General features: G+C 36.4%; 1 protein-coding gene across 2 annotated transcripts in view; it reads right to left on the bottom strand.

Moving 5' to 3' along the window:
• The window catches only part of LNPEP (leucyl and cystinyl aminopeptidase), a 98,328-nt gene that overhangs the window by 34,646 nt on the left and 36,558 nt on the right, over positions 1-27,124 (bottom strand). For both annotated transcript variants that reach the window (XM_055387180.2, XM_063705896.1), the window contains exons 2-6: positions 15,699-16,539; positions 10,451-10,589; positions 8,995-9,126; positions 2,486-2,606; positions 1,650-1,804 (exon numbers count right to left, since the gene is read on the bottom strand). In XM_055387180.2, coding sequence (XP_055243155.1) covers positions 1,650-1,804; positions 2,486-2,606; positions 8,995-9,126; positions 10,451-10,589; positions 15,699-16,516 — 1,365 coding nt within the window. In that variant the 5' untranslated portion in view covers positions 16,517-16,539. The remainder of the gene's footprint in view (positions 1-1,649; positions 1,805-2,485; positions 2,607-8,994; positions 9,127-10,450; positions 10,590-15,698; positions 16,540-27,124) is intronic.

Below are 27,124 nucleotides of genomic sequence, written 5' to 3'. Positions count from 1 at the left end.
GTTCAAAACCGCAGTGAGCTATGATCATGCCACTGCATTCCAGCCTGGGTGACAGAGTGAGATCTTGTTTCTTTAAAAAAAAAAAAAAAAAAGATGGCATATATAAACAAATGAAGTCAGAAACAGCTTTAAATATTTTCTTCTATGAGGTAGTAAGAAGAAAAGAGGGAAAAAAATAATAGGAGATTCTCCTTAAAAAATGTATCTAAAAAAATCCTTGAAATGAAATAGTTGTAAAATATGTAATTTGGTCAATGTGGTCTTGGGCTTATCTCAAATCAGCAGCGAAAGGACGAGGTTACTGCATAAAACAAAACACCTTTGAGAATTACAATAACATTTTTCTAAGATATTATTTTAAAACCTGTTTCAGAGGAAGATGATTTCTAAGTCCTAAAGAGGAAATAACAGAGAAATACTCCCAAATGGTGATGGGTGGCTTCAGAAATAACAGACCGAGAGGAGATCCCACAAAAGACATCTTATCTATATGACCTATTTTTTTTTGAGATGGAGTTTCACTCTGTTGTCAGGTGGGAGTGCACTGGAGTGCACTCGTGCAACCTCGGCTCACTGCAACATCCGCCTCCCGGGTTCAAGTGATTCTTTTGCCTCAGCCTCCCAAGTAACTAGGATTACAGGCATGCACCACCACACCCAGCTAATTTTTGTATTTTTAATAGAGACGGGGTTTCACCATGTTGGCCAGGATGGTCTTGATCTCCTGACCTTGTGATACGCCTGCCTCCGCCTCTCAAAGTGCTGAGATTACAGGCGTGAGCCACTGCATCTGGCCCATGCCCTATTTTTAAAGCAAATGAGAATGTGCTCATATGCCAGCTTGTCATGAAGTCTTCACAAGGGCTAGATTCATATAAGGTGTTTGATGTAGAAAATAAGCTGACCAGAATACATCCTATTCATATCCTGCCACTGTCATGACATCACCCAAACCATACCCAATGCTAGTTAAGCACCTCATCTAGGGCAAAATAGAGACAAGGTGTTAGGGAAGAATGGGGGTGTTATGTACCCATATAATTTTCTTTCTTTCTCTCCATGTCATACAAACAGTACCTTTGCCATTTTCTCAGACACCCCCTCTCCAAAATTAACAGAGAACCCCATTCTGGCAGGAGATGAAAAAAAAAAAAATCCAGCCCTGACAGCTACAGTTTGAGTTGTCAGAAGGGTGCAACTTAGGGAAAGAGATTCTTCCCCACAAAGTTATACTGGGCAATGGGCATTTGTCATAGGTGATGCAGCTGTGTATTACTGAGGGGGAAAAAGAGATCTTGAAGAGATAGTGGCTCTTCATGGCCCAGTGCTGCCACTTATTACCTGTATGACTTATGGCAAGCCATTTATTTAAACTGAGTCTCAGTTTTCACATATGTAAAATATGATTAATACCCACCTTAGAGAAGTTGCGAAGTAAGACAGATGTGAAAATGCTTTAACCTGTAAAGTCAAACATCTGATAGCATTTTCATTTGAAAATGAAGTTTGTGTTTAAAAAGCATCTTTCTATTATAAAAGAAGGCAATACTTAAAAAAAAAAAGAATTATTAGCATCTAAATGCTAACAATAACTCCAGGACATGAAGTAGACCACAGGTGTGACACAGAACAGCCTTGGTTGCTAATACCTGGTGGGCCAGCTCATGAGCAATGATTTTAGTCACCAGCTTTCTATCCGCCATTGAAGAAGTGTTATTGTCATACAGAAGTGTCTCCTCTCGGAAGGTGAGCAAACCCCAATTTTCCATTGCTCCTGCTTCAAAGTCAGGAATAGCCACCAAATCTGGACATAACAGGAAATAAGTGATCAACTTTCCCTCATCTTAGGCATTTTCTACTCAAAGTATTTTATTCAATGGTTTATCACTGTGAAAGCAATGAATTCTTTTTATACTTACAATAAATGGAATCTTCTTTATTCTAGCTCTGTATGCTCTCTACCCACATGTCAGCTGAGGAAGACCTGTTCAAACCCTTTTAGAGTCACTGTTCCACTGTCCCTTAGTGAAGAAAGAGATGCCTAATTCCTTTACAATCAATCAGCTTCCCAGAGCAAGAAGGACAAAGTTCACAGCCAATACTCTACTCTCTAGGACTAGCTCCATGTTGAACAGTACTGAAATGTTCTTGCTTTCCTGAGCTCCCGTTACTCAGTTTTTATTATTTAAATAGGGTATTTCTTGGAAGTTAGAATTAGTCAAATTACAGACTAAGCCATAAGCGAATTCCCACTTATACAGCACCTTTTTAGCAGCCCTATAAACTTAAGAGTTTTAAGCTCCAACTTCAGATATATTCATGAAATCTAAATAATCTTAACAAATACAAACAATTTTTAAAGCATTAATAATGGTTTTTGGTTTTCTCTGCAAACAACTTGGGCAGAACCTCTTTCTAAAAAAATTCACAAAATAAATCTAGGTTCTAATTATAACAAAAATCAGACACACTATTTGATTCTTACCCAATTTCTTAAGTGGGTACTGAATTTCAAAGTAGTTTTGAAAAAACTCAAGAAGCTTCACAGTTGTTTCCAACGCATAGTGAACTTGACCAATCTTTTCTGGTACAGCATATATAGAAACCTAAAGGAAAACATTATGTATGATGTAAGGACAGGTACAATTAAAATGGCATGATACTCAAGTAGCACTGTCAAGACTAGCATATCTGAAAATTCTATAGAATTGTATGAGATCCTTCCGGATAGAAACACTTGCTTATGGTTACTTTAGTCCCAACAGAGTTTAGCAAGTCCCTTCCACACATACAACATTGTTGAAAGACTTACTGATTTCAACCCTGCCCCACCCCCTGCCCTGCTTTTTTTTAAGCTAGCAACATCCAAAATACTACTTTAGGTCATCTTATAGCAACTTATAAGTATTTGCCTATTTAATTTTATGATACTCTTCTCTTCCTCTCCCATTACCTGTAGCTGTCCTTCCTTACTTATGAGGTAAAAAGATTGAGAGTTATTTGAAAGACAAAACTAAATTTTCATCCTTTCAGGACCTCACCGTGCCTGGCATCTAGCAGGCACTCAACACTGAGGAGTCACATCTTATGATGGAGTTAGTTCTAAAGTTAACATGTAAGGCATAAATTGCATATTTGTTGAAATTATCCTAGAAAAACCAATTATAGACCAACATATTCTCTTCCAGTAAGTATGGCACAGCCAGTTTTTCTTCCAATGCTGCGGACAGCTAACTTTTTTTTCAGTTGTTGGCTTGTTTTTAAGGATCATGTTGTAAAAATAAATATACAGAGAAACACTTGTTTTATGAGTTGTACACAGAACTGAAATCAACAAAGGGAAAAACAGGTTCATGTCTCCCACTGCCCATTCACTCCCGGGTACATACTAAGAGACAAGGCAGATGGAATCATCCTTATTATTAAATTGGAATTCTTGCTCACTCTCTCTTTTTTTGGCTAAATGAATAAATTAAACATATATGATGTGACAAACTATAAACATCTTATTCAGTAAGTATCAAAAGGCAAGTGCTAAACAGCCATGTTCAAAGCAATGGGTTTTACAAAACAGTATTTATTCTTTTCTAATTGATTTTAAAAAGCCCTCTATACTCACCTGGAAAAGTGGGATGTAGATTAGACACAGCAGAAAATAAAAACCTCAAAATGAAGATCTCAACAGGTGGAAAATGGAAACTTTTTGAACAATTCATACTTTGGAAAAAGCACATTGGTGAACTCTAACTCCAATTTTAGTTTCTCATTAAATGATTTTAAAACCGTCAACAATTTCTCAAAGCAAACAAAAACATAAAGTGGGGAAAGGACACGTTATTCAACAATCAGCAGAGTGAACAGACAACCCACAAAGTGGGAGAAAATCTTCACAATCTATACATCTGACAAAGGCTAATATCTAGAATCTAAAAGGAACTCAAACAAATCAGCAAGAAAATAAAACAATCCCATCAAAAAGTAGGCTAAGGACATGAAAAGACAATTCTCCAAAGAAGATATATAAATAGACAACAAACATTTGGAAAAATGCTCAACATCACTAATGATCAGTGAAATGCAAATCAAAACCACAAAGCGATACCACCTTACTCCTGGTAAAAATGGCCATAACCAAAAAAATCAGAAAATAATAGATGTTAGCGTAGATGTGGTGAAAAAGGAACACCTTTACACTGCTGGTGGGAATGTAAACTAGTACAACCACTATAGAAAACAGTGTGGAGATTCCTTCAAGAACTAAAAGTAGAGGAATCATTTGATTTGTCAGTCCCACTACTGGGATTGATCAATGAGTGGATAAATAAATTGTGATACATATACATACCACAGAATACTACTCAGCCATAGAAAGGAATGAAATAATGGCAATCGCAGCAACCTGGATGAAATTGGGGACCATTATTCTAACTAAGTAAAGTAACTCAGGAATGGAAAACCAGACATCGTATGTATGTTCTCACTCATAAGTGGGAGCTAAGCTATGAGGATGCAAAGGCATAAGAATGATACAATGGACTTTGGGAACATGGAGGAAAGGGTGGGAGGGAGGGGAGTGAGGGATAAAAGATTACACATTGGGTGCAGTCTACACCCAATGTCTACACATTGGGTGCTTGGGTGATGGGTGCACCAAAATCTCAGAAATCACCACTAAAGAACTTATCCATGTAACCGAACACCACCTGGTCCCCAAAAACCTCTTAAAATACAGCAAAAAACTGTCAACAATTTCTAAGAGGTCAAATAGGTTTCAACCATATTGTCTTTATGTGAGGCTTCAGTCTATAGAACATATGCATTAATCATAGAAATATGGAGGTGGCATAAAAATTAAACAATATAGAATGTTTAAGTAAATGAACAAAAAATGAAATATATAGGCTCTGTATTTACAGTGCTGGGGTTCAAATCTCTGCTATCTGTATGACCTTAAGCAGGCTAGTTAACCTTACTTTCCTTATCCATAAAATGGGGATAAAAGTGGCTCCTACCCTCACAGAGTTGCTGTGAGGATTAAGCTAATACATGTATAGAACTTAGATTAGTGTGTGACACAATGTCTAAGTGTTCAATAAATGGTAGTTATTGTTATTACAAATAGACTCCCATCGGAATTGAGGCAAAATATGTGTGAACAGAATATTTGTGGTTACTACTGGAAGAATTATATGTATAGAACTGGAGTTAACCAATTAAAAAATGTTGCTTTCTAAAGTAACAAGGGAAGAAATTTATTCCCCCATATTATGTAGCCAACCGTACTTCATTAGCCCAGCCTTCTAACACCTGAAGCCCTTGATACAGGACTGTGACCACAACTTACTGAATTCAGTCACTGCCTACAAGCTGATCCTATTTACTGCATTTCCTGCATCTTTCCCCTACAGAAGTCAGTTTTAATATACACACACATGCACGCGTACCTGACATACAATTTTTAAATCTTCAGCTATCATTATAAATAACTGTATCAAGATCAATAGAATTTAAGACAAGTCTTTATTAGCTGTACCTATTCTTTCCAGACAAACATATCTTGTGTTACAGTTGCCTCAATCATCTAGAAGATGGTATCCCAATAGAAACATCACCCATACCTCCAGATTACTCCTAAAACATTCTTCTGCCACACACACCATTTGGCAACTCCCATCACTGAGCACCTTTCCTTAGATGACAAGTCAGGAGAAAAAGTTCACATGAAACTGAACTTTGACCAAAGGGTCCACTTATTCCCATCTCTGGAATACAATGATTAGGAAAAAATGTAGTTTAATACTTTCTCTTCCTTTCTACTTCTTTTTCTTTTCCTTAAAAGAACATCTGTAATGAGTTCTTACGAGAGATAAATAATCTGGTCATTATAATTATTATAAAGCTTTTCTAAGAGCAACAGATGCAGTAAGAAATAGAGCAACCTAGCTCAGCAAAGAAAGTCTTGAACAGCATTCTGGACTTGGTAAGAGTACTCTAAACATTGTTAAATAAAAGTCAATCAGCACTCAGGCCTTAAAACTTACAACCTGAAACTTTTCTTGACAGATCTCTTTCAAAGATCTTATAGGAGATTTCTAAAAACACAACTAGAAAGATCCCTGATCAGCTCTCAAAGAAGGTTAACATTGACCAATAACAGATTTAAGATTTGCTTTATTTCTTACTTAATATATAATAATATATATAATATATAATATATAATATATATTATATATAATATATAATATATATTATATATATTATATATAATAATATATATAATATATAATATACATAATATATACAAATTATATATTATATATAATATATAATATATACAAATTATATATTATATATTATATATAATATATACACACACATATTATACACACACACACACACACACACACATATATATATATATATATATATATATATATATATATATATATACTGAGAAAGGATGAGAGCAGTCTACTTAAGGGCCCATAGCTAGTAAGCTGTCTAGGAGGGATTTCAACCCAATTAGACTCCAGAGTCTATGTTTAACCATGTTGTTTCCTAATACAGGTAAATAAAAAGCAAAAAACAAAACATAGTCACCTAAAACTTCTCTATCTCTTCCTCTTTCCACACACATACACACAAGCATGCACATGCACACACATATATGAGAATGCAGTATGTATGTGGGCAATGAATAATTCAGCTTGCCTAGATGAAAGAATTCATAATGAGGCAATTAGAAATATAGCTGAATTTGCCAGAAGTATGGTTTAAACCTGTAAGCCCAGCATTTTGGGAGGTTGAGGCAGGAGGATTGCTTGAGCCCAGGAGTTTAAGCTGGCCTGAGCAACATAGCAAGATGTCTCTACAAAAAATTAAAAAAAAACAAAGCAAAACACCTAGCCAAGTATGGTGGCAGGTGCCTGTCTGTAGTCCCAATGACTTGGGAGAGAATCACTTGAGCCCAGAACTTTAATGTTACGGTGAGCTATGATTGCACCATGTACTCCAGCCTGGGTGGCAGAGTGAGACCCTGTCACTAAAAAAAATTTTTTATAAAGATCCCAGCACTTTGGGAGGCTGAGGCGGGCGGATCACAAGGTCAGGAGTTAGAGACCAGACAGGCCAAATAGTGAAACCTCATCTCTACCAAAAATACAAAAAATTAGCCGGGCGTGGTAGAGGGCACCTGTAATCCCAGCTGCTCAGGAGGCTGAGGCAGGAGAATTGCTTGAACCCGGGAGGCAGAGGTTGCGGTGAACCGAAATTGTGCCACTTGTACTCCACCCCAGGCGACAGTGCGAGACTCTGTCTCAAAAAAAAAAAAAAAAGAAAAGAAAAAGAAAAAAGAAAGATCAGTGTGCAGATGGGTGGAAAAAATAAATTTTAAACAAGAAAAGAAATATTGCTGAATTTATAAGGAAGGCCTTGAGTATCAAATGATGAATCTGAATGTAATCCTACAGGTAGTGTGAAGCAAACACAGCAGATAAGAGAAAGAGGGGAAAAAGGAAGAGAGAGAGTGAAGAGGAAGGAAGAAAAGAAGTGGGGAAAATGCCAAGACTGCATATATTTTGGGATACATAAAAAGTGCTGGGGGTTTTATATCAATGAGTATTAAGAACTACAAAAAAGAGACAAAGTGCTATGAAAGATCAGAGAAGGAATGATTAATTCCAGCTGGAGAAAGAAAGAAATGCTTCATGGAGAAGGCAGTATTCAGCTGAGTCTTGAAGCAGCAGCAAACCTGGCTCTTTTAGACTGGGCTTCTTAGGCTTTATCAAGGCTACAAACTCTAAATCAAAGGCTAAATATGTAGTGCAACACCTGAAGTGGAATTAATTGAATTATTTCAGATTTAAGCCAGTTATAATATCCTTTTGAAAGGATTCTGAAAAATCCTTGAGATAAGTCTTTCAATCCAAAGGTGAGTGAACCATTATTTAGCACTTAATATTACAGTCTACACTTACCATTAAAAACTTAGTTTACTTTTTGAGTAGCGTCATTAAAGGCATACAGTATTATTACTGATAAATCACCAGAGAATCCTTATCTCTGTCCTTATCTCTGAGAGGTATGGGATAGACATGATAGTCTTTTCTAATAGGAAACATATACCCTTTTGAAGTAGCAAAATGATAAGATCCAAGTATCCTGTGATTAATACAAAGCTCTTTAGAAAGGAAACCCAAAACTAGCAGTATATTCCCTGGTAGAGCTCAAAAACACGAAAACAGAAACTAAGACATTCTATCATATTTCTATCATCAAGAATAATTGTTTTTAGTTTAATAAATATGATAGAATGCCTTTTCTCCTTCTATGTTGTCAGTATTTGAAAAAATTAACTTTATTAGGTTTCTACTATGAAATCAAAGTATAAAATCCAATCAAATAATCATTTACAAACAGGTACAAATGATAAAGAAAAACAGAAGAGTCTAATTTTGGCAAAATACAGATAAACCAGACCCTTAACTAAATAGACAATCTTATTCATTAGGACGAGGAATCTCATCAGGATTTGCTTTGAAAAAAGGGAGGACTCATCTAATTTTTACAACCTAGAGCTATCGAATATGTAGGCACTAGTCACATGAACACTGCTGAACACTTGAAATATGGTTAGTGAGACTGAGGAAGTGAATTTTAAATTGTATTTAATTTTTATTTATTTAAATCTAAATATTCCCCCTAAGGCTAGTGGCTATCACTCAGTTCTAAAAGCTTTAGTATACATATAGTGTCTTACTAAAATTCTCTTTAAAAGTAAAATTTTTTAAAACTTGAAAATTATTGACTTTCAGCTATTAAATTAGTAACAGTAAATAACAGCTAAGCAAAAAAGTAGCATTTCTGGTATAAAATGTCAGAGTGTGATCTAAAAGCTTATTTATTTCACACAGCAAATACCAGGAATCGTTAAAGCAAGAGGTCCTCTGAACCTCTTGTTACACAGGCTTTCAGACAATTACCACATCAACATACCAGGGTTCCATTTACGTCCTGACTCAGGTTCTTCATCTCTCCCACAATGAAAGCAACCAAGTAAGTGCTCATCTTCACACTCTCAGAAAACTCATCCTGAACAAGTCCATCGTCTAGAACGACTGATGACTTCTACAAGCAAAGGGGAAAAGACAGTTCTGTAACTATAGGAATAAATGGCAATAACAAACTGAGAAACTGAAAATTCAAATAGGAAATAAGTGATAAAGATGCTAGCATATTATAACCTCTCAGTATGAATTTCTGCAAAGAGCATGGCTCCTAGTCTCAGTCTGTTGTACCATCCTTCATCCTGAGGACACATGGAGCACAGTGAAAATCCTCAAGGAGTTTTTAGTCCCAAAGATGGCCAAATAAATGTTAAGTTAAAGATAGTCACGGTGGTTCTGCTTCTCCCATTAGAACACCTCCAAAACAAAATCCTTCCTTATGACCTGGGATTGCTCCACTCTACTGCTACAAATACATCCACAGAAGAAGGAGCTCTAGCTGCGACATCCCTTCAAATGATCTGAAATGGCTTCATGGGGTGCCATGTTGAGGACCCCCAAGAAAGCTTAGTGGGAACAAAGTCAGTAGAAAGTCATTAGAGAAGTCTGCAGCAGACACAAAATGAGGGAATGTAGGCAACCTTATAGAATCTTCCAACCACAAATTAAAGTAGGCATCTGCCTCTTTAGAGAAAGATGAAGGTGAAGAGTATGGCTGAGTGTGGAGAGTAAGCTGGTACAGTGCTGTCTTGTTACAGATTATGCTCTCTGCTGCCTACAGGATTGGCTCCATAGCCTGCTGGGTATGGCTGCTGCTCCTCTCCCTTAGCCACATGGGTCCAGGAGGCTCCTATCAAGCTGCACAGTCCCTCAGGTGTCTAAGACCAAAAAAAAAAAAAAAAAAAAAAAAAAGGACCCCCTAGGCTCCAGGTTTTGTTTGGCATAAAAACAATCATTGGTTTCACCCTCACTGCATCCCACACAGAGCTAACACCTAAGAAAGAGGCTCCTGTTCTAGTTGTCAATCTCCATATTATAACAATATTGGTTTTTCATTTACCAATAAAACACCAAAAACAGTTATTATTCAACACTCTCAAATAACAGTTCAGAATAGCAAATTCATCCTGTCTCAGAAAATATTACTCTAATCTTGTGCTAGTTCATTGTATTAATATTTGCACAACTTAATATACAATGCACACTCACATTTCCTATCCACACATTCCAAGTCCAGCAGGTCTTTCTCTTTCCTCAAGTCCTCCTCAAGGTGACTTCCCAACTGATGCCAATATATTTTAATTTTTATTTAAGTATTTTCAGGAAGAATATTAATGTATATGATTTTAATCATTCTCAACTGTAGTCTGGCAAAGAGGAATTTAAGTGTTCTTAAAGAAAGAGACCCATTCAAAGATTTTTACATTCAAGGAACAGAACAGTACCTTAGGCATATTTGATAAAGCGGTGTATTGCTCATCCCTTATGATCCTGATGATAAAAGTGGCTTTAAATGCTGGTTCATCAAAACAAGGAAAAGCAGATCTTGCTGCCAGGGGTTCAAACTGAGTTGCTGCAAAGTACCTAAAACAAACACAAATTCAATCCAGTAGTTACTGAGCACCTACTGTACAAGGCGTCCTGTCAAGTATACTGAGATAAATATGTTACAATCCTAGTTACTAAAGGATCTGCAATAAACTGGGAAAGGCAGAGGTTTATACAATGAACAGAAACTTATGTCAGGCTGTAAATCGTGTCCTAACAATGAAAATAAAGCAGTGGGAACAAAGGGAAGGAAACAAATTCTGACTAGAGGTTGAAGATATTATAAGGAAACGTGCAGAAAACCTGAAGGGGGTCTAAAAAGATGAGTATTTGAAAAGGTGAAGAAGGGAAGAAAGTATACTCTGGAAAGAGTGAGTAACACAAGTGTGGCAAGCCAGATCTCACTAACACAGGCCTCCATAACAACTGTTTCAGTACTGGCTGAGTGGTTAAGTTAAATATTAAAAGCCAGTGCTCTTATACAAAGGCTGGAATTTAACAAAAGCCCACCAAGAGTTTTGCCTGGGTCTTAAAGCATGACAAAATAATGAAGGAATTCTTAACAGGACCCATTTAGGATTAAATAAGTTTTATTGGAGGGTCTGAAGAAACTCCCCAGGCCTCCACAAACAATTACTGGAGGTCTGAAGGAACTCCCCAAACCTCCGTGATTTAGCAGGAGACAACATAAGGGTAATCACCCCAGCACCTGGACCCATTTAGATTAAGTAAATTTACTGAGGCTCAAGAGGAAGGTCTTCAAGACTCAGACCTTAGTTATGGATTAAAAGAAGTTAATCACTTATGTCTTTAGAGAAATGCACACTTACACGTAAACATATAGTTTAGAAGGCATATAAGCTCTGGAAAACTTTGTAATTTTGAGTTGGTCTGGCAATAATTTCCAGGCCTTCTCCCTATATAACTGGTTATAGAAATAAAAAGTCTCTTCCCAGTTCATCTGCATCTCGTTTTGGGGCAACAAAAAATAGCAGCCTGACCCTCAGTTTGGTCCGGGAACACAAGTAAAGAGAGCAGTGAATGTGCAGAAACTGGGGGTGGCTGTCCAGTGTGGCTGGAGATGAAGCCACAAAGGTAGGCTGCAACTGGCCACTGAGGTCTTAAAAAGGTTTCTGATGGAAGATTATTAAGAAGGGTGGTCATTAATTGCTGTGAATTATCTGTACAGACTCTGGCTTCACGATACCAAACCTCAAATTCACAGCTTGCATTTTCATGAAGACTGAAAAAATTAGGTATCCTGTAGTATTCTGGTTTCCTTTACTCGCCTCAGAGATTAAAAAAAATTTCCTCCTCTTTCTATAGCGCACCAACAACAGTTGAGAATACGACACATAGAAAAATCCTCAATTACAGTCCAGGCCAGGTGGCTCACGCCTGAAATCCCAGCACTTTGGGAGGCCAAGGTGGACGGATCACTTGAGATCAGGAGTTTGAGACCAGCCTGGCCAACATGGTGAAACCTCATCTCTACTTAAAAATATAAAAATTAGCCAGGCATGGTAGCACATGCCTGTAATCCCAGCTACTCAGGAGACAGAGGCAGGAGAATCACTTGCACCTGGGAGGCAGAGGCTGCAGTCAGCCAAGATTGCACCACTGCACTCCAACCTGGGCGACAGAGCAAGATGCTGTCTCAAGGGAAAAAAAAAGAAAAGTCCTCGATTACAGGTTGGTGGAAAAGCATAAAAAGAAACAAGGAGAAATGCAGATTTTCAGTTAAGTAAAAGAATAACTAGATCTGAACTTGGGAGATCATCCCAACGTGGCTATAATCACGGCAAATATGGCCCTGGTGTGCATATTTCAGGTACCAATCAATATAGCACATATACAACCACCACTTTGGAGGTGGTAGCCTCTCTCATTTTGGGCTTAGTTTCCACTACTAGAAGATAAGGAGAAAAGAAAGAGTATGAGATTTGGATTCAGAAGACCCAGACTCTATAATTTACTAACCACATGACTTTGGGCAAATCAGTAACCTACATCTCATACATCTCAATGTCCTTACATCTCATACATCTCAATGTCCTTAATAGTTAAATTAGGACTGAGATAGAATCCACTGCCAAACACCAGGGTTTTTGTTAGAATCAAATAAAAATATTTATAATAAAAACGACTTGTATACCATATGGTCCTAAAGATTAGGATTTTTGTTAGAATCAAATAAAACTATTTATAATAAAAGCTACTTGTATATCATATGGTCCTAAATAGATATTTATTACAAATGCAAGATAGTCCTAACTTCTTCCACACTTAAAATTTGTGTACTTTTTTTGTTTTGTATTCTTTTGTTTTTGCTTTTTTTCTGTTAAGGATGTGTGCCCAAATAACTGTTGCTATCGGATTGGGTAAACTGCAAGAAAGGTAGCAATCAACATACATGAAACAATTTACACATATTATGTTTCTAACATTTCATTTCTTCAACCCACCCCCAACATTCTTATGTAGTTAACAGAAGATTTTGGAAGAGAAGCATAAGGGACCAGGGAATAAAGTTTGATGTTATCCCTACTATTCATACAAGAGAGACCCACCACTTTTGGATAAAAATTAGATCATAACACACTAAGGCGAAAAAGCCTTAAACTGTTGTTAAGAGATCCAATCATAACTATCTCACATAAAAATCCCTTTGAGAAGGCTGCTGCTTGATAATACTTATAACCTGTTGTATCTATGCTGAATAACTTGAAGCTTATTCTTTCACTGGAGAGTATATTTCCTTTCTGAAATACTAAAGTTGAACACTTTATCAAGTAGTGTTCAAGACAATTACAAATTAACTGGGGATAAGAGAATTTTAAGCACTGGAGATAACAATGTACAAACGAAAGCAAGTATGAACTAGAGAGGCAGTGCACCATGGTGGTGAAGAATGTGGCTTCTGCAGTTAAAATGACCTTGAGTTTGAGTTCTCCCTCTGCTATCTGCTTGCCATGAGATGCTGGATAAGTTACTTTATGTGCCTCTGCTCCCTTAGTTGTAAAATGAATATAATGTTAACATCTATCTCTTAGTGAGTTTGACAGAATAAAAGACTAAACACGTAAGAGGCTTGGAACAGTTTCCAGCCCTTCAGTTCCAGGTGAATACTGGCTATTATTATCATCAGAAAGTTCACCATGGCAGGTGAGAACTATGAGAAAGAAAAAACAAGGGTCAGATCAAAAACGGTCTTGAATTAAATTCTATTAGAAATGAGGAACTGCTGAAACACATCCCTATCCTGAATTTGTTTACTAGTTCTTAGTATCAGTTTGTTATCTAGGACTTTAAGCCTATCATAAACGACTTTGAGATTTAACTCCAAGGTTACTGACTGTCTCTGTCTCTTAGATCACATGGGTAAAGGTAAAGTTCCCTTACAACAAGCAGTGTCTATGCAAGGTGTCTGACGTTTACATACAATGGTTTTCCAATCAACAAGAAATATGTTCTTAGTATGCAAACAGACTTTTAGGACATGTGCCCTAGCCATCTCTTCCCATCAGAATATTGACCCTGGAATCCTTGTACTCGTTAACTATTTAATGGGAGGAATAAATATAGCAGAGTAAGGTGATTTTTGGTATGGCCACTTGTTGACTCTTGCCATGGGCTGGATTGAGTTGTGGAAAATGTCAGAAAAATGAAATATGTTTCTTTAAAATTAAGAAATAGAGTATTATAAAACAGTATTTTACAACCTATTAAAATAAATTAGTACGTGAAACTCTGCTATTCAAAACAAAATAAAAGTATCAGTAAAATGAATCCCCCAAGTGATAGTATATCTTGATTCCAGGTAAATGTTTAGATTATTTATACCTTTCAAGATGTCTGAAAACTATAATTCAAAGCAATTTTTTTGTCTTTCTCTCTTTTAATTTTGCTTAGTTCTATTAGAGAAGCTTTTATAAATTTTTCTTCTCTGAGGTATGATTAGAATACATATTTATACTGGTAGATAAAGTAATTAAGGGATGTATTTCCTGTTTTTACATATAGCTTACATTTCCTGGGGATAATAGGCATTATAGAAGGAGAACTAAAGGCAAGAACTTTCAAGTTCCCATTGCAATTATACATTTGTGTTCAATGCCAGATCTCATGCAAGAATTGAAATGCAGGGCCAGTATGCCATTTATTTTAAAAGTATTACATAGAGGGAAAATAAAATAAAAATTATTTATCTGAATAGAATTATGGATCTTGCTTGGTCTCTTTCTCCATTTAAGAAGGATCAAAAAGTTTCCTTTAGATGTAGAATACTCATTTCTAACTATTTCTCTTAATATGTCAACATACATTAGCCAAATGGTCAGCATCAGTAATTCACATACTGTTTTACAGAGTAATATGAGAGAATGTTCCAATTGCATAAAGCAGATGTCGTGAGGATTTTGTGCACAAGACAACTGATATCACTGCTACTTAAGAATAACCTCCATACTGTGTGAACTCCATCTTCCCAGAATTTCAAACTACATGCTATGAATGCTAAGATTAAAGTACTAAATATATAGTCCAAATAGGGAGCTGAATAATTTTATATTTTGTCTCACCTTTTTTTCTGAACCAAATTAAGTCTCTCCTAGACCTTAAAAAAAATTTCCACCAGAAATCCAAAATAGACTGGCATTTTAAAAAATAATAAACCAGTAAAGATTAAGGATATTAAAAATGATATATGTAAGCACACCACACTTCACACTTCTTCATGCCCTCTTTCTGTATTTCACTAAGTACCTCCTAAAAGTTCTGCACATTAGGAAAATAGGTCTTAAAGAATAACTCCTCTTTACTCTGCTTCCCAACAGACTACATGAGGTGACAGAGAACTAGATTCACCTTAAAAATGTGAAAAACTCAAGATAACAAGTTTTTTTGTATATAATCTTTATCCATCCTTTTCCACCAGCACACCCCATCTCCACCCCACCATGATATATGCTCAAGGCTTTGACTAAGAGAGAGAATATATTCTTCTAAATCACCATTCTACTATTTTGTATATAACTTCCTAAATTAAAAAAAAATCACAATTCGTGTCTCTGGTGTGGACAAAGGGATGTGTATTGCAGAAGTTATCACAGCGTAAAACCAGAATCATTTAAGAGGGCTACCTACTTTTTCTCATTACTTTCATCTGTGTAGGAGAAGCCATAAAACCCATAGTAAGAACTAGATATATTTGCCGAGTACTCTATCTTCAATGTATAATTGTGCCCTGCTAGAAGAGCTTCGGGGGCAACAATGGCGATCTGTCCATGATATGCATATTCCAGGATCTCAGCTTGTTTTTCTTGGCTTGAAACTGCTGACATAAAGGTCACTCTTGAAATATTATGACCTGTGCTATGAAGAATGATATTCCATGTGACCTGAAGAGCCTGAACTGAAATTGTCACAGAACCCCTGAATGTCATCGAGGTTAGGTTCGGGTGTAGGTTGAGTTCATAGCGTAGTGGCACAACGGCAGTGGGAAGCCTGATCTGTGCCCATGGAAACAATTTCCCATTTGTTGCAAATGGCTGAATTAGTCCAATTGACTGGTTTTTTTTATGGCAGCCTTCTTTGGTAAAGGTACATCTGGGCAGTAAATAAATCACCATGATTACAGAAACAGCAACCACAATGACAAAAGCACAGACCACCATGGTCCTTGCAGAGGGTACTGAACAAGCCCCATCTGGGCTCTGCCTGTAACCAGTTGCACTGTTCCGAAGGCCTGAGCTTCTATTCATGAAGGACATGCCCAGCAGCTTTGCTGATGACTCATAATCCTCTTCATCCTCCTCCATCTCATGCTCACCAAGACCCCGCACCAGCAGTCGGGAACCCCGGGGCTCATATTCCACCTCATCAGGCTCTAGAGGATGTAAACAAGGCTCTTTGGCTAAATCCACCACATCTGGTTCTTCCTCAAACATGCTGTTTTCAATCATATTCCTGGGGAGCTGAAGCCGATCTAAAAAACCAAAACATAAAAACAAGGCACAGAGTTAGAAAAAAAAACTTCATAATATTAATAACATGTCTTCTACCTAGACCACATTTAAACTAAGAATTTTTTTTAAGTCACTAAGACTTATTTCCATCTCAGAGCTACTGAATTAAATAAGATGTTTATACCATTGAGTCATCCATTAAAAACTAAAACATAAATAAAAGTATACCACAGTTATCAAACAAGAAAGCTAAATAAACAGGCTATCATATTTTTAAAAAGTTAGCTGAGATAATATACTAATTTCCTTAATATACTCCTGCCCCACAACCTGGGACCCTGCCCTGGGCTTGAGAGGGCCCTGTTTTGGCATTCCTCTGACTATGTCTGTCCCCACCAGGCGAGGAGTCAGTAGGATTAAAGGGATGTGCCCACCTACAGTCCACGGTTCCCCTTCTAGGGTTTGGGCACTGCAATCCCAGAATTTCTGTCCAACAGGCCTCAAATCTGCTTCCAAGGTATTTGTGGGTCTCATCCCTGAGTCTCATTCTCTCTAGGGAGCACCACAAGCTGGTATGCCCATTTCTAAGACTGAGTGTGGCTAAGCAACAGGATGGGTTATTGTTTTCCCCTGAAAGAGGAATGTTTCTGTCCCACAGCAAATGGGAAGCAGCAAATTATATAGGAAATTTCCATAAGCAAGAAATGATTTTTAAAAAGACCAAAAGACAATAAAAGTCAGACAAAATTATAATTCAATCTGTTTTTCATGCTTCCATGGCTTTCAGAAGTACAACATATTTCCATGGGAAACAACCATACTGCACACCATGAGTGTTAGTGGATCTCAGTGGGAGCTTTTACAAACTACAAGAAGCCACACCTTCCGATTTGCCAAAATCACTGAGAAAAAAGACTCTAGAAGTAGAAGGGTCGATAATCCCCCATATATCAGTACTTCCTAGGATTAGATCATTCAGTTTTTTATTTAAAATTCATACAATTTTAGTTTTTAAGGGATCTCAAAAGTTATCAAATTGAAACCTCCACTAATCTTCCCTACAAGGTACTTTATACCTATCATTTCTAACCCTTACAACAATCCTATAAAATGGCAAGTATTCTATTTTAGACATGAGAAAATAGAAAAAGAGAAATAGATTAATTCATCTTCATAAAGTCACACAGCTATTTAGTCATAAAACTGATATTAAAGCGCAGGTCTAAAAATTTGATTCAAAAGTTTATGCTCTTTTCATTATATTGCATCCCTCTACTCAAACTAATTCAATAAAAGATGAGAGCCCTGAATTATTTATTTTATACCTGGCAATGAAGTTGCTAAGAGTATTATTTCACCATCAGGAGAGCAAAGCTTACAAAAAACTACTGAATATCTAGCTTAAGATAAATGCTATGTATTTTGTGCTATTCAAAAAACACTGTAATGGTGGAAACTCTTCATCCATAAAACATATTATTGATAAATATTAGGATAAAATTTGCAGTTTTGCTGTTCAGTGTGGCCTGTGACCCTGCAGCATTTGCATCACATTGCAGCTTGTTAGAAACGCAGCCTCTGAAGTCTCCACCTAGAATACGAATTTTAACAAATCCTCGGGTGCTTCACGTGCACTTAAGTTTGAGAGGCACTGATATAAGCATCTTCCATGGTCAGATCCCAGCCAGCACGAAATACCATTCCTGAGTATGCTCTGGCCATCCCAAACTGCTTACTATTTTGAGCATAGGCCAGGCAGCTATTCCACACTATCCTCCACATGTCTCTTTTTCTTTTCTGTTCCCTCTGCTTGCAGTGTCATCATCTCCCTTTCCCATGCCCATCCACCTGGTATTCCGTACCTCAGCTTAACTTGCTACAACACAAATTAAGAAAAGTTATCTTTTTTTGTTTTTCCTTTGTCTTTATTACCTTTAAAAAATAAACTTTCTTTTCATTTCACTTCACCCATTTCTGCTTTGGGGAGCATATGGATCACAATGAGGTTACCTTTTCCTGACTCCTCTCCAACCTGAACTGTATACAAGTTATGCTACTTTAAAATTTTTATTTGAATAAAACTTCTAATCATTTTCTAGGTATGAGTTTAGCATTCTGCCATCTACCCATCTACTATGAAAGAAGAAGGGTTCTAACATACTGCTTTTGGGAATATAATCTCCTAAACTTCCTATAGTGCCCCAATTTCTTGTAAAAAAAAAAAAAGTATGTTCTGTTTTGATAGTTAATAGTGTTTTGGGTCATACACTTCATTAACAGAGCAAATATTGCTGTATTCAATTTTTTAAAATTGCTTTTAAAACTCTTAATGATTAGAAAGTTTCTGTAGTAGTTTTTTGGTTCCTGGCACACTGCTGTAGACTAGCTTAATTTTTTTTTTTAATTTAAAAATGTCTAAAAAGGCCTTTTTTGACTTTTTTACCACACATGGGAAGATTATGCTCTCAGGCATTTGCCCCATGTGTTTTGTTCTGTGTCAGGCCTAATGCAGACAACAATGGGTTCTGTACAGCATGGTTTTATTTACTATATTTCTGAACTAACTCCAGGTACAATCTCAGCTTAATATTTAGAGCATTCCCATCTCTCAATTCTGTCCCCTTAGAACTTTGTTGCTGTGTTTTTTTATTCTTCTGCCATGCCATTTAAAGCCAAGAGATATTCTACAGTTTGACAATTTGGCATCTCCTGTCTGCATGTCATTAATTTCAAATCTTCTGACAAGGGCTTAGTCAGATGCCTGCCTAAATCCAAATAACTTACTTTTATTATTTCACTCCCAGTCACAATAATACCAACGTAGAATTTTAATCTTTCAGAAATGGAGATCACATCAACCCATTTGCTATATTTCACTGTGCAATATAGAAGCACAGTTTTTTTTGTATGCACAATCATATCAAGTTAAATATATCAAATCAGGGAAAATCACTTTTATTACAGGTATCCCATGAAGATACATGAAGGTACTTCAAGCCTATTTAAGAAAATGTTGATTTGATTCTTAAGTCAGTACACTTTGATTTTGGCATTAAATTGTAACGTAACACATGATTACCCCTTGCTTGATGGGATTTATTCCTACTGAAAGAAGGGATCCTAAAGAAACAGGGAATTTTCTAAAACCTCTTAAATCCACATATAGAAGCTATCTATAAGTCAAAGCAAAGAACCTTCTACTGAAATGTTTCAGTTTTAAATAACATAGGCCCATGTGGTTATAATCTAAGAGAACTGAAGACATTTCTTTTCATCAGATACTGTGAACTAGCACTCCTCAGTGTTGTTTGTGGACCAGTGCCAATGTGCAAAAGTGTGTCCCATCTGGGACAGGATATACATAGACTATTAGTACCCAAAAACTTTTATGACAATTTGACAGAGTAATTTTTATGTGTGTTGAATTTAATAATATTTAAAACTGAGCTATTTTTGTATGTCTTTTTTCATTTCATTTTTCTAATTAATTTTTTTATATGCTACAAAATTTCTGCAACAGATTAAAAATTAAAAAAACAGAAACAATAAACCCTGGTTCTTCAGCTCAGATAATGTGAGAAGCAGTGAGTTAGACTGTCACTATAATGGCAATAACAGTCAAGATAAAGTTCTTAACTATGTCAGTAGCAGTGAGAATAAAGAGGAGGGTATGATTACAAGTCACGTCAAAAAGGTAGATGCACAAGAACTGATACTACCTTGGGCTAGATGGACCTGCAGGGTAGGAGACAGAGAAAAGTCTATGTCAATTCCCTTTACATTCCAACTTGTATAACTGAAAAGAAGGAATGTCATTCACTGAGATTGAGAATATAGTCTTTCACATTTTCTAATTTTTTTTGAGGCAAGGAAGGAGAACAGGATTATGAGATGGCATTCAGTGTAGGATATATCTGTCAGATAACCAGGTGGAGATGTTTGATTAATAGAGTTAAAGGCCTGATTTTAGGTAGACGTTAAAATCCTGGCTTTTCCACTGACCTCAAACAGGTTACCTTTCTTAGCCTCAATTTCCTCACCTATAAATGTGGGAAACAGTGCTATTTTGTAGAATTGTTAAAAGGATTATGTTACGTGGGTTTAGAGCTCAAGAGAGTGATCTGGGTGGAAGATTCAGGTTTCCGAATCACCTGTGCAGATACGGTCATTAAAACCATGCAGATAAATGAGACTATCGAAAGGGAGACTCAGGGAGGATCAGCATTTAAGAGCTGGGTGGCCAGAGGAAGAAGGTCAGCAAAGGAGAAGAAGAAATGGACTAAAGGTAGGAAAATCAGAGGAGTGGCATCCCAGAAACCTAAAGCAGGATTTCATAAAGATGAAAGTGGCCAGCATTAAATATTTTAGAAAGGTCAAGTAAAATGAGGCCTAGAGAGACCCTTACATTTGGTAACCAGGGAACTAGTGACTTTAATAGTGAGAGTAGAAGCCTGATTCCAGGGGCCCAAAGAAGAAATGGAAAGTTAACAAAAGAAAACAAGGACTGCAGACTATTCTTTGAAGGTATGTAGTTGTTTATCAAGGAAAAAACATAGGGATAAACTAAAGGAAAATGTGGTACAGACAAAACTTAAATCCTTTTGTTTTTCATTCGTCTGTGTTTAAGATGGGAACAACTTGGGCATGTATCTCTGCAGGAAAGGAACAGTAAAGAAAGACAAAATGTGGAGGTGAAGGAGTAGGGGAGGGAAAATGCTGGCGTAGCATCCAGAGGGACAGGGAGAGTGTACAAGAAAATGATGGGAGCTAGGTGCTCTCCCTCCAAGCCTGGAGGACAGGAGGTAAAGACAGAGAAGAGGCATGTGCATGAGCACAAAACAGCAGAGAGCCTTCATGTTCTCTGTGACAAGTGCAAGCAAAGACATCTGCCCAGAGCTAAAGGCAAGTTGTTGGGAAGGCATAGGGGCTTGAGCAGAATGAGGGACAGGTGCCATAGGAGAGGGCCAAGGAGTGGTGACCCCAAGACAAGCATGACTGAGAAGGTCAGAAACCCCAGTGGAATTTGTCATACCACAAATCTCTAAAAAACATCTTCAGCAGTTCTTACCAGCCCAGGTCTAAAAGAAAAGTATTATGTGTATTTTACCACAATAAAAGTTAAACAAAATGTTTATAAAAGGTAGAGAAAGCAGATTGTTAGGCAGGGTTAAACATATAGTAGGGAGGATGTGGTGAGAAGGCAAATTTACAGTGCATAGAGGCTACTGGCAAGAGAGCAAGTCATCAACTGAGGGATACAATTTAGAAGACAGGACAAAAAGCGAAGCCATGACAAACAACATTAACAGCAACTTGAACTAAAAGAAGCAAACTTCTCACAGACTTTAAAAGGATTAAAGCTTTAAGCTGCCATTACATTTTCTGAGAAAATGTAATAGGATGTACAGTTGTCCCTAGGCATCTGTGGGGGATTCATTCCAGGGCTCCCTGTGAAACCAAAATCCAGAAATGCTCAAGTCCCTTCTACAGAATGCTGTAATATTTGCAACTAATCTTTGCATATCCTCCCACATACTTTAAATCATCTCTAGACTACTTATAATATCCAATCCATTGTAAATGCTATATAAATAGTTGTTATACTGTATTTTTTAGAGAATAGTAACAAGGAAAAAAGTCTAATATTCTTCTGAGGCCCCTATGACATATTTATATAGAACTATAAGTTCCAAGTATGGGACAGCACTTAAAATATTTTCTAAATAAATTTCCAAAGTGATGACTAAGTATCACATAAAGTAACTATTTCCCTAATGAGAATACTCTTCTATTAAAAAAAATTCTATTTTTTTTTTTAAGTTTAAGCTTAAAAAGAAAGAAAAACACTAGAATTTAGAACCAAAAAAACGTGATTTTTTTCTGGGTAGGTCCAAATGGACAAAACACTACCCAACCCCCGCTAAACCCATACTCAAAGAAAATCTCTTCTTGTTAATTACAGTGCTCATGAGAAGTTACAAGTTTAGGTGTATCTTATCTCACCAGAATCTGAAGGGCAGTCATTAACAGCAAACAAGTTTTGAAGATGTATCTAAGTCATCCCTTTTCCTGACACCTGTTTGTGTAACACCTCAATGTATAAGCAGTGGCATAAAATACAAACATGTAAAGTCCCGCATGCATTACTACTTTACCCCTAGTATATTGTGCTTTTTCACAACACCTTTAATTTTCTAGTTCAGAGGCCCAAGGTCATGACATTGGAGCAAGATCAAAGTAAGGTCTTTCTTCTGCTGCCCCTCACCCTGACTTTGTCTCCCTTGTGAAGAGAAAAGTAAATGGATGACTGAGGGTGGGAGGCGAGAAGATCAGAGAGCAGTGATTCAGTCCATGAGCATACTGGGAGAGACTTCAACTTTCAATATAACAGAGTAATTGGTACCAGATTATCATTCCTCTCATAAACAACTATTAAACTAGACAAAACGATACACCTGTTTGCACATACTAGCTAACAGAGTGTGACCTCTGAGTGAAGGAACAGGTGAGCCCACAATCATTCTGGTTCTCTGGGGACAATTTCCCAACTGTAGTTCAGCAAGCTAGGGTCTAAGCAGAGCAGTGCTGGTGAAGGGGGGCACGTGCAGAGGGGAGTCACAGAAGTTTGCACAAGGTTTTCTGAGAGTCCTTAGCCAATTTAGGACATGAGGTGTAGAAGAAAGTGGCTGCAATAAGGTTAAGACAGAACAGAAATACTAGAGGTCAAGCAGTGCAGGGAAGTAGTGGCAGGTCAACCCAGCCAGAGCAAAGAGAACTCATAACACCCTAGGCATCAGCTTGAAACACTAGAAAGGCCTCAGTGTAGAAGTAAAGGTGACACCCTAGAATAAGGCCTACTCTAGATCCACACTAACAAAGCCTAAAACCAAGCCCTAATAAAATCCACAGGGGAAAAAGTATTTAAGGATGAGTCTCACTAAGTTAGAGGAGCCTGATAAACACCTTAGGCTTTCCACAGATCTGCCTTAAAAATAAGCCTACACAAGGTGATCAGCCAGTAACTAAGCTGTCTACAGAGACAGAGAGAGAAAAATCAACATTTTACAGAGTTTTTTTTAATTCAGCATCTCTACCATGTGCCATTGACACTATTCAATATGTAATAAAAAATTACTAGACATTTAATGAAACAAGAAAATATGAACCCTAAGTAAACAAAATCATTAGAAAGCAGTCTTAAGGTGGTCCAGATATTGCATTGCATTTAGTGAGTCTTTAGAGTAGCTATTATAAATAGAAAAGAATCCCTGAAGAAGACGTGTTTTATTATTTTTCAATTGTATCCCCATCATTAAGCAGGAAGATGTATTTTAAAAAGGAAAAAATGAGAATATGTGAATAGATGAGACTCTCAGTGGGGAAATCAAGACTAAAAAAGAACTAAATGAGAGGTAAAAAAGAAAAATCTAGGAGAAAAAGGTTCAATAAATAAAATGAAAAAGTTACTAAATGGACTTAATGGCAGATTGGAGACAGCAGAAGAAAGAGTCCATAAACTTGACAGATCATTAGAAATTACCAATTTGAAGAACAATGAGACAAAGGATTGAAGAAAAGTAAACACAGCATCAGGGATCTGGGGGACAGTATCGGACAGTCTAACATGTATCTAACAGGAGCCACAGAAGGAGTGTGAGAATGCAGCAGAAGAAAATATCTGAAGAAATAATAGTTAAAATTTTATTAAGTTTGATGAAAAACACCACTTACCAGATCCAAAATGTTCAGCAAACCCCCAAAAAGATAAATACACACACACACACACACACACACAAATAATAATGTCTTAAGCACATCATGGTCAAAACTGCTTAAAACTAAAGATAAAAAGAAAACCTTTAAGAGAACCTGGAAACAATGCTACATACAGATGAACAACAGTACATACACTAACTTCTCATGTCAACGGTGGAGTCCTGAAGATGATAGAGCATTTTTAAAGAGTTGGAAGACAAAGAAAATTCTCAACTCAACTTTGCACGTACAGTGAAAATATGCTTCAAAATCAAGAGTAAAAGACATTTTCAAATAAATGACAGCTTACAGAATTCATTTAGAACACATTTTCCTGAAGTAGATGTATACTACAAGAAATTTTAAAGGAGGTTCTTCAGGATGAAGGGAACTACTACCAGACGGAAACTCAGATCTTCAGGAAGGAGAGAATACCAGAAGTAATACATGTTAAAATAAAAGATGTAAATTCTTTATTCTTCTTATAATTTTCTTAAAAGACTATCTTTAAAAACTGTATGCTTAAAACTAAAAAATAAAAGACACAACAAAAGCACAGAGAATACAGAAGTTGAGTAAGAGAAATTAAGCAGAAAGGAAGAAGGGTCAGGTATAAAATGTGAAATGGTACAATACTGATTATACACAGACTTAATGATGCATATTATTAATCCTAGAAGAAACACTGAAAAAGTGATTTTAAAAAGATGCATAGTTAAGAATCCAATAGAGAAAATAAAATGAAATACTAAAATTGCCCACTTAATCCAAAAAAAATGAATAAAGGAGAAACAGAGAAACAAAAACAAAAGGAACAAATGAAAACAGTGGCAACATGGTAGACTTAAACCTGACCTATGCATTAACTGTAAATGGATTAAACATTGTTAACAGAGACTGTCACAATGGGGACAAAACAGCAAGAAACAACTATATACACTGTCTGTAAGAGATGCATTTTAAATTTAGACACAAATAGATTAACAAAGAAGAATATTTTATGATGATAAAAGGAGAAATTCAGCAGGATATCAATCTTAAATATGTATACCTAATAACAGTGTTTCAAAAAGAAGTTTTTTATGAAGAATAGAACAAACAAAAACATCCACAACCATATCCTTCCTCTTCATAACTGATAGAACAAATAGACAACAAATAAGTAAGGCCACGGAAGATCGGAACAATACTATTAACTAATTTGACCTGACATTCACTGAACATAAAATCAAACAACTGCAGAAATGCATATGAAACATTCACCAAGATGGAATAAAGCAAAATAAAATAAAATAAATCACAATCAACTTCAAAAGACTGAAATATGCTTTTTAGAGACTTTGTTCTCTAAACACAATGGAAACAATTAAAAAATCAATTAGTAAATTAGGTAAACAATCCCTAGATATTTGGAAAATAAAAACAAAAGACTTTAAATAATCCATAAGTCAAAGAAGAAACCACAAGGAATATATAAAATATTTGAAATAAATAATAAGAAAAACATAATATATCAAAATTCAAGAAAATTTATTGCTTTAAATGCCTATATTGGGAAAAGGTTTAAAAATAATGACATTTCCACCCTAAGAACCTAGAAAAGAATACCAAATTAAACCTAAGTAGAAAAAATAATAAAAAAAAAACAGGGCAAAAATCAACAAAATAGAAACCAGATAAACAACTGAAAAATAATGCAAAAAATGCTGCTAGAGGGCAGGAAAGTAGTGTGGGCAGCTCTAACTCATATTCTCCTAGAAACTGGCCCAAAAATCCACACATATCATTGTCCTGGTGCATCTCCAAAACCAATTTTTCACTTCTCAAAAGTCTAGTTAGGTAATTTAAAGGGACAAATCAGAACTGGGTCACAGGCTAGAGACAGAGATCTTTTAACAAGCCCAGCCGTCTTATATCTGTCCCTCTTTCAAGAATATCTGGCAAACACAAAATCATTTAGCCAGTAATAATACCAGTTATGCCCAAATTTAGAAAATACAGTATGTTCTCCCTCTCCTTTCAAGTAAAAAGCTAGGGAAATTTTCTCTGTAAATCCAAATATTTAAAATGAACTACAGAACTGCTATTTAAAGGAAACTTCTTATGAGCTCATCAAAAGTTAAAAAAAAAAAAAAGCAAGCATTCTTAAGCAAAAAACGACTTAACATCCATTTTTGTATTTGGATTTCTGTATTTCTTTCTTAAAAAGGGAAACTCCTTTTAAGTGTCCACTTCAAATTTTAACTGAGTTTTTCTGGATAGGAAAAAAAGCCCTCATTTTGAAGTATCTGATTTAAAATTCTTACTTCATTTGAGGTAATCACAATTCTGAGGCTCATTTTGCATAAATATAACCATTCTGCAGTCGTTCAGGTCACAGCTATGTGAAACAAATCTCCACAGCTAGGATCTTTGTTCTAAATCTAAGAGACCCAGTGGCCCTGTATATAAACAAACTAAATTGGTCCTCAGCTCTCAGCCATGCTTCCACAAATCCCTAAAGCACATACAACCACGCACAGTGCCTGCTCTGCCTCTGACCAGTATGTGAGACCATACACATGTTACAAACATCTTGGGTTCTCTCAAGCATGCACGGCAGCTATAGCCACTTCACTTTGTCCCCTTATCCCATCCTCTTCTCTGCAGCCCATAGGCTTTTTTTTCTCCCTCTTTATTTATTATACCAGTCCAATGTAATCTTTTCAAATTCCTAGTTTCTTTCACCTTTAAAAAAACCAATCCAACTATTATTGGAACAAATGTCTTACTCTGACCAATTTTCCTACTCTCCCTAAAAGAGTACGCCATACATAGTAAGATGTACAAATGTTCTCTTAAGACAAAAAG

Source organism: Gorilla gorilla, chromosome 4 (genome assembly GCF_029281585.2).
Source record: "Gorilla gorilla gorilla isolate KB3781 chromosome 4, NHGRI_mGorGor1-v2.1_pri, whole genome shotgun sequence".
Lineage (NCBI taxonomy): Eukaryota > Metazoa > Chordata > Mammalia > Primates > Hominidae > Gorilla > Gorilla gorilla.
The sequence above is the reverse complement of the archived record's forward strand: the minus strand, read 5'-3'. Positions and strand labels throughout refer to the sequence as shown.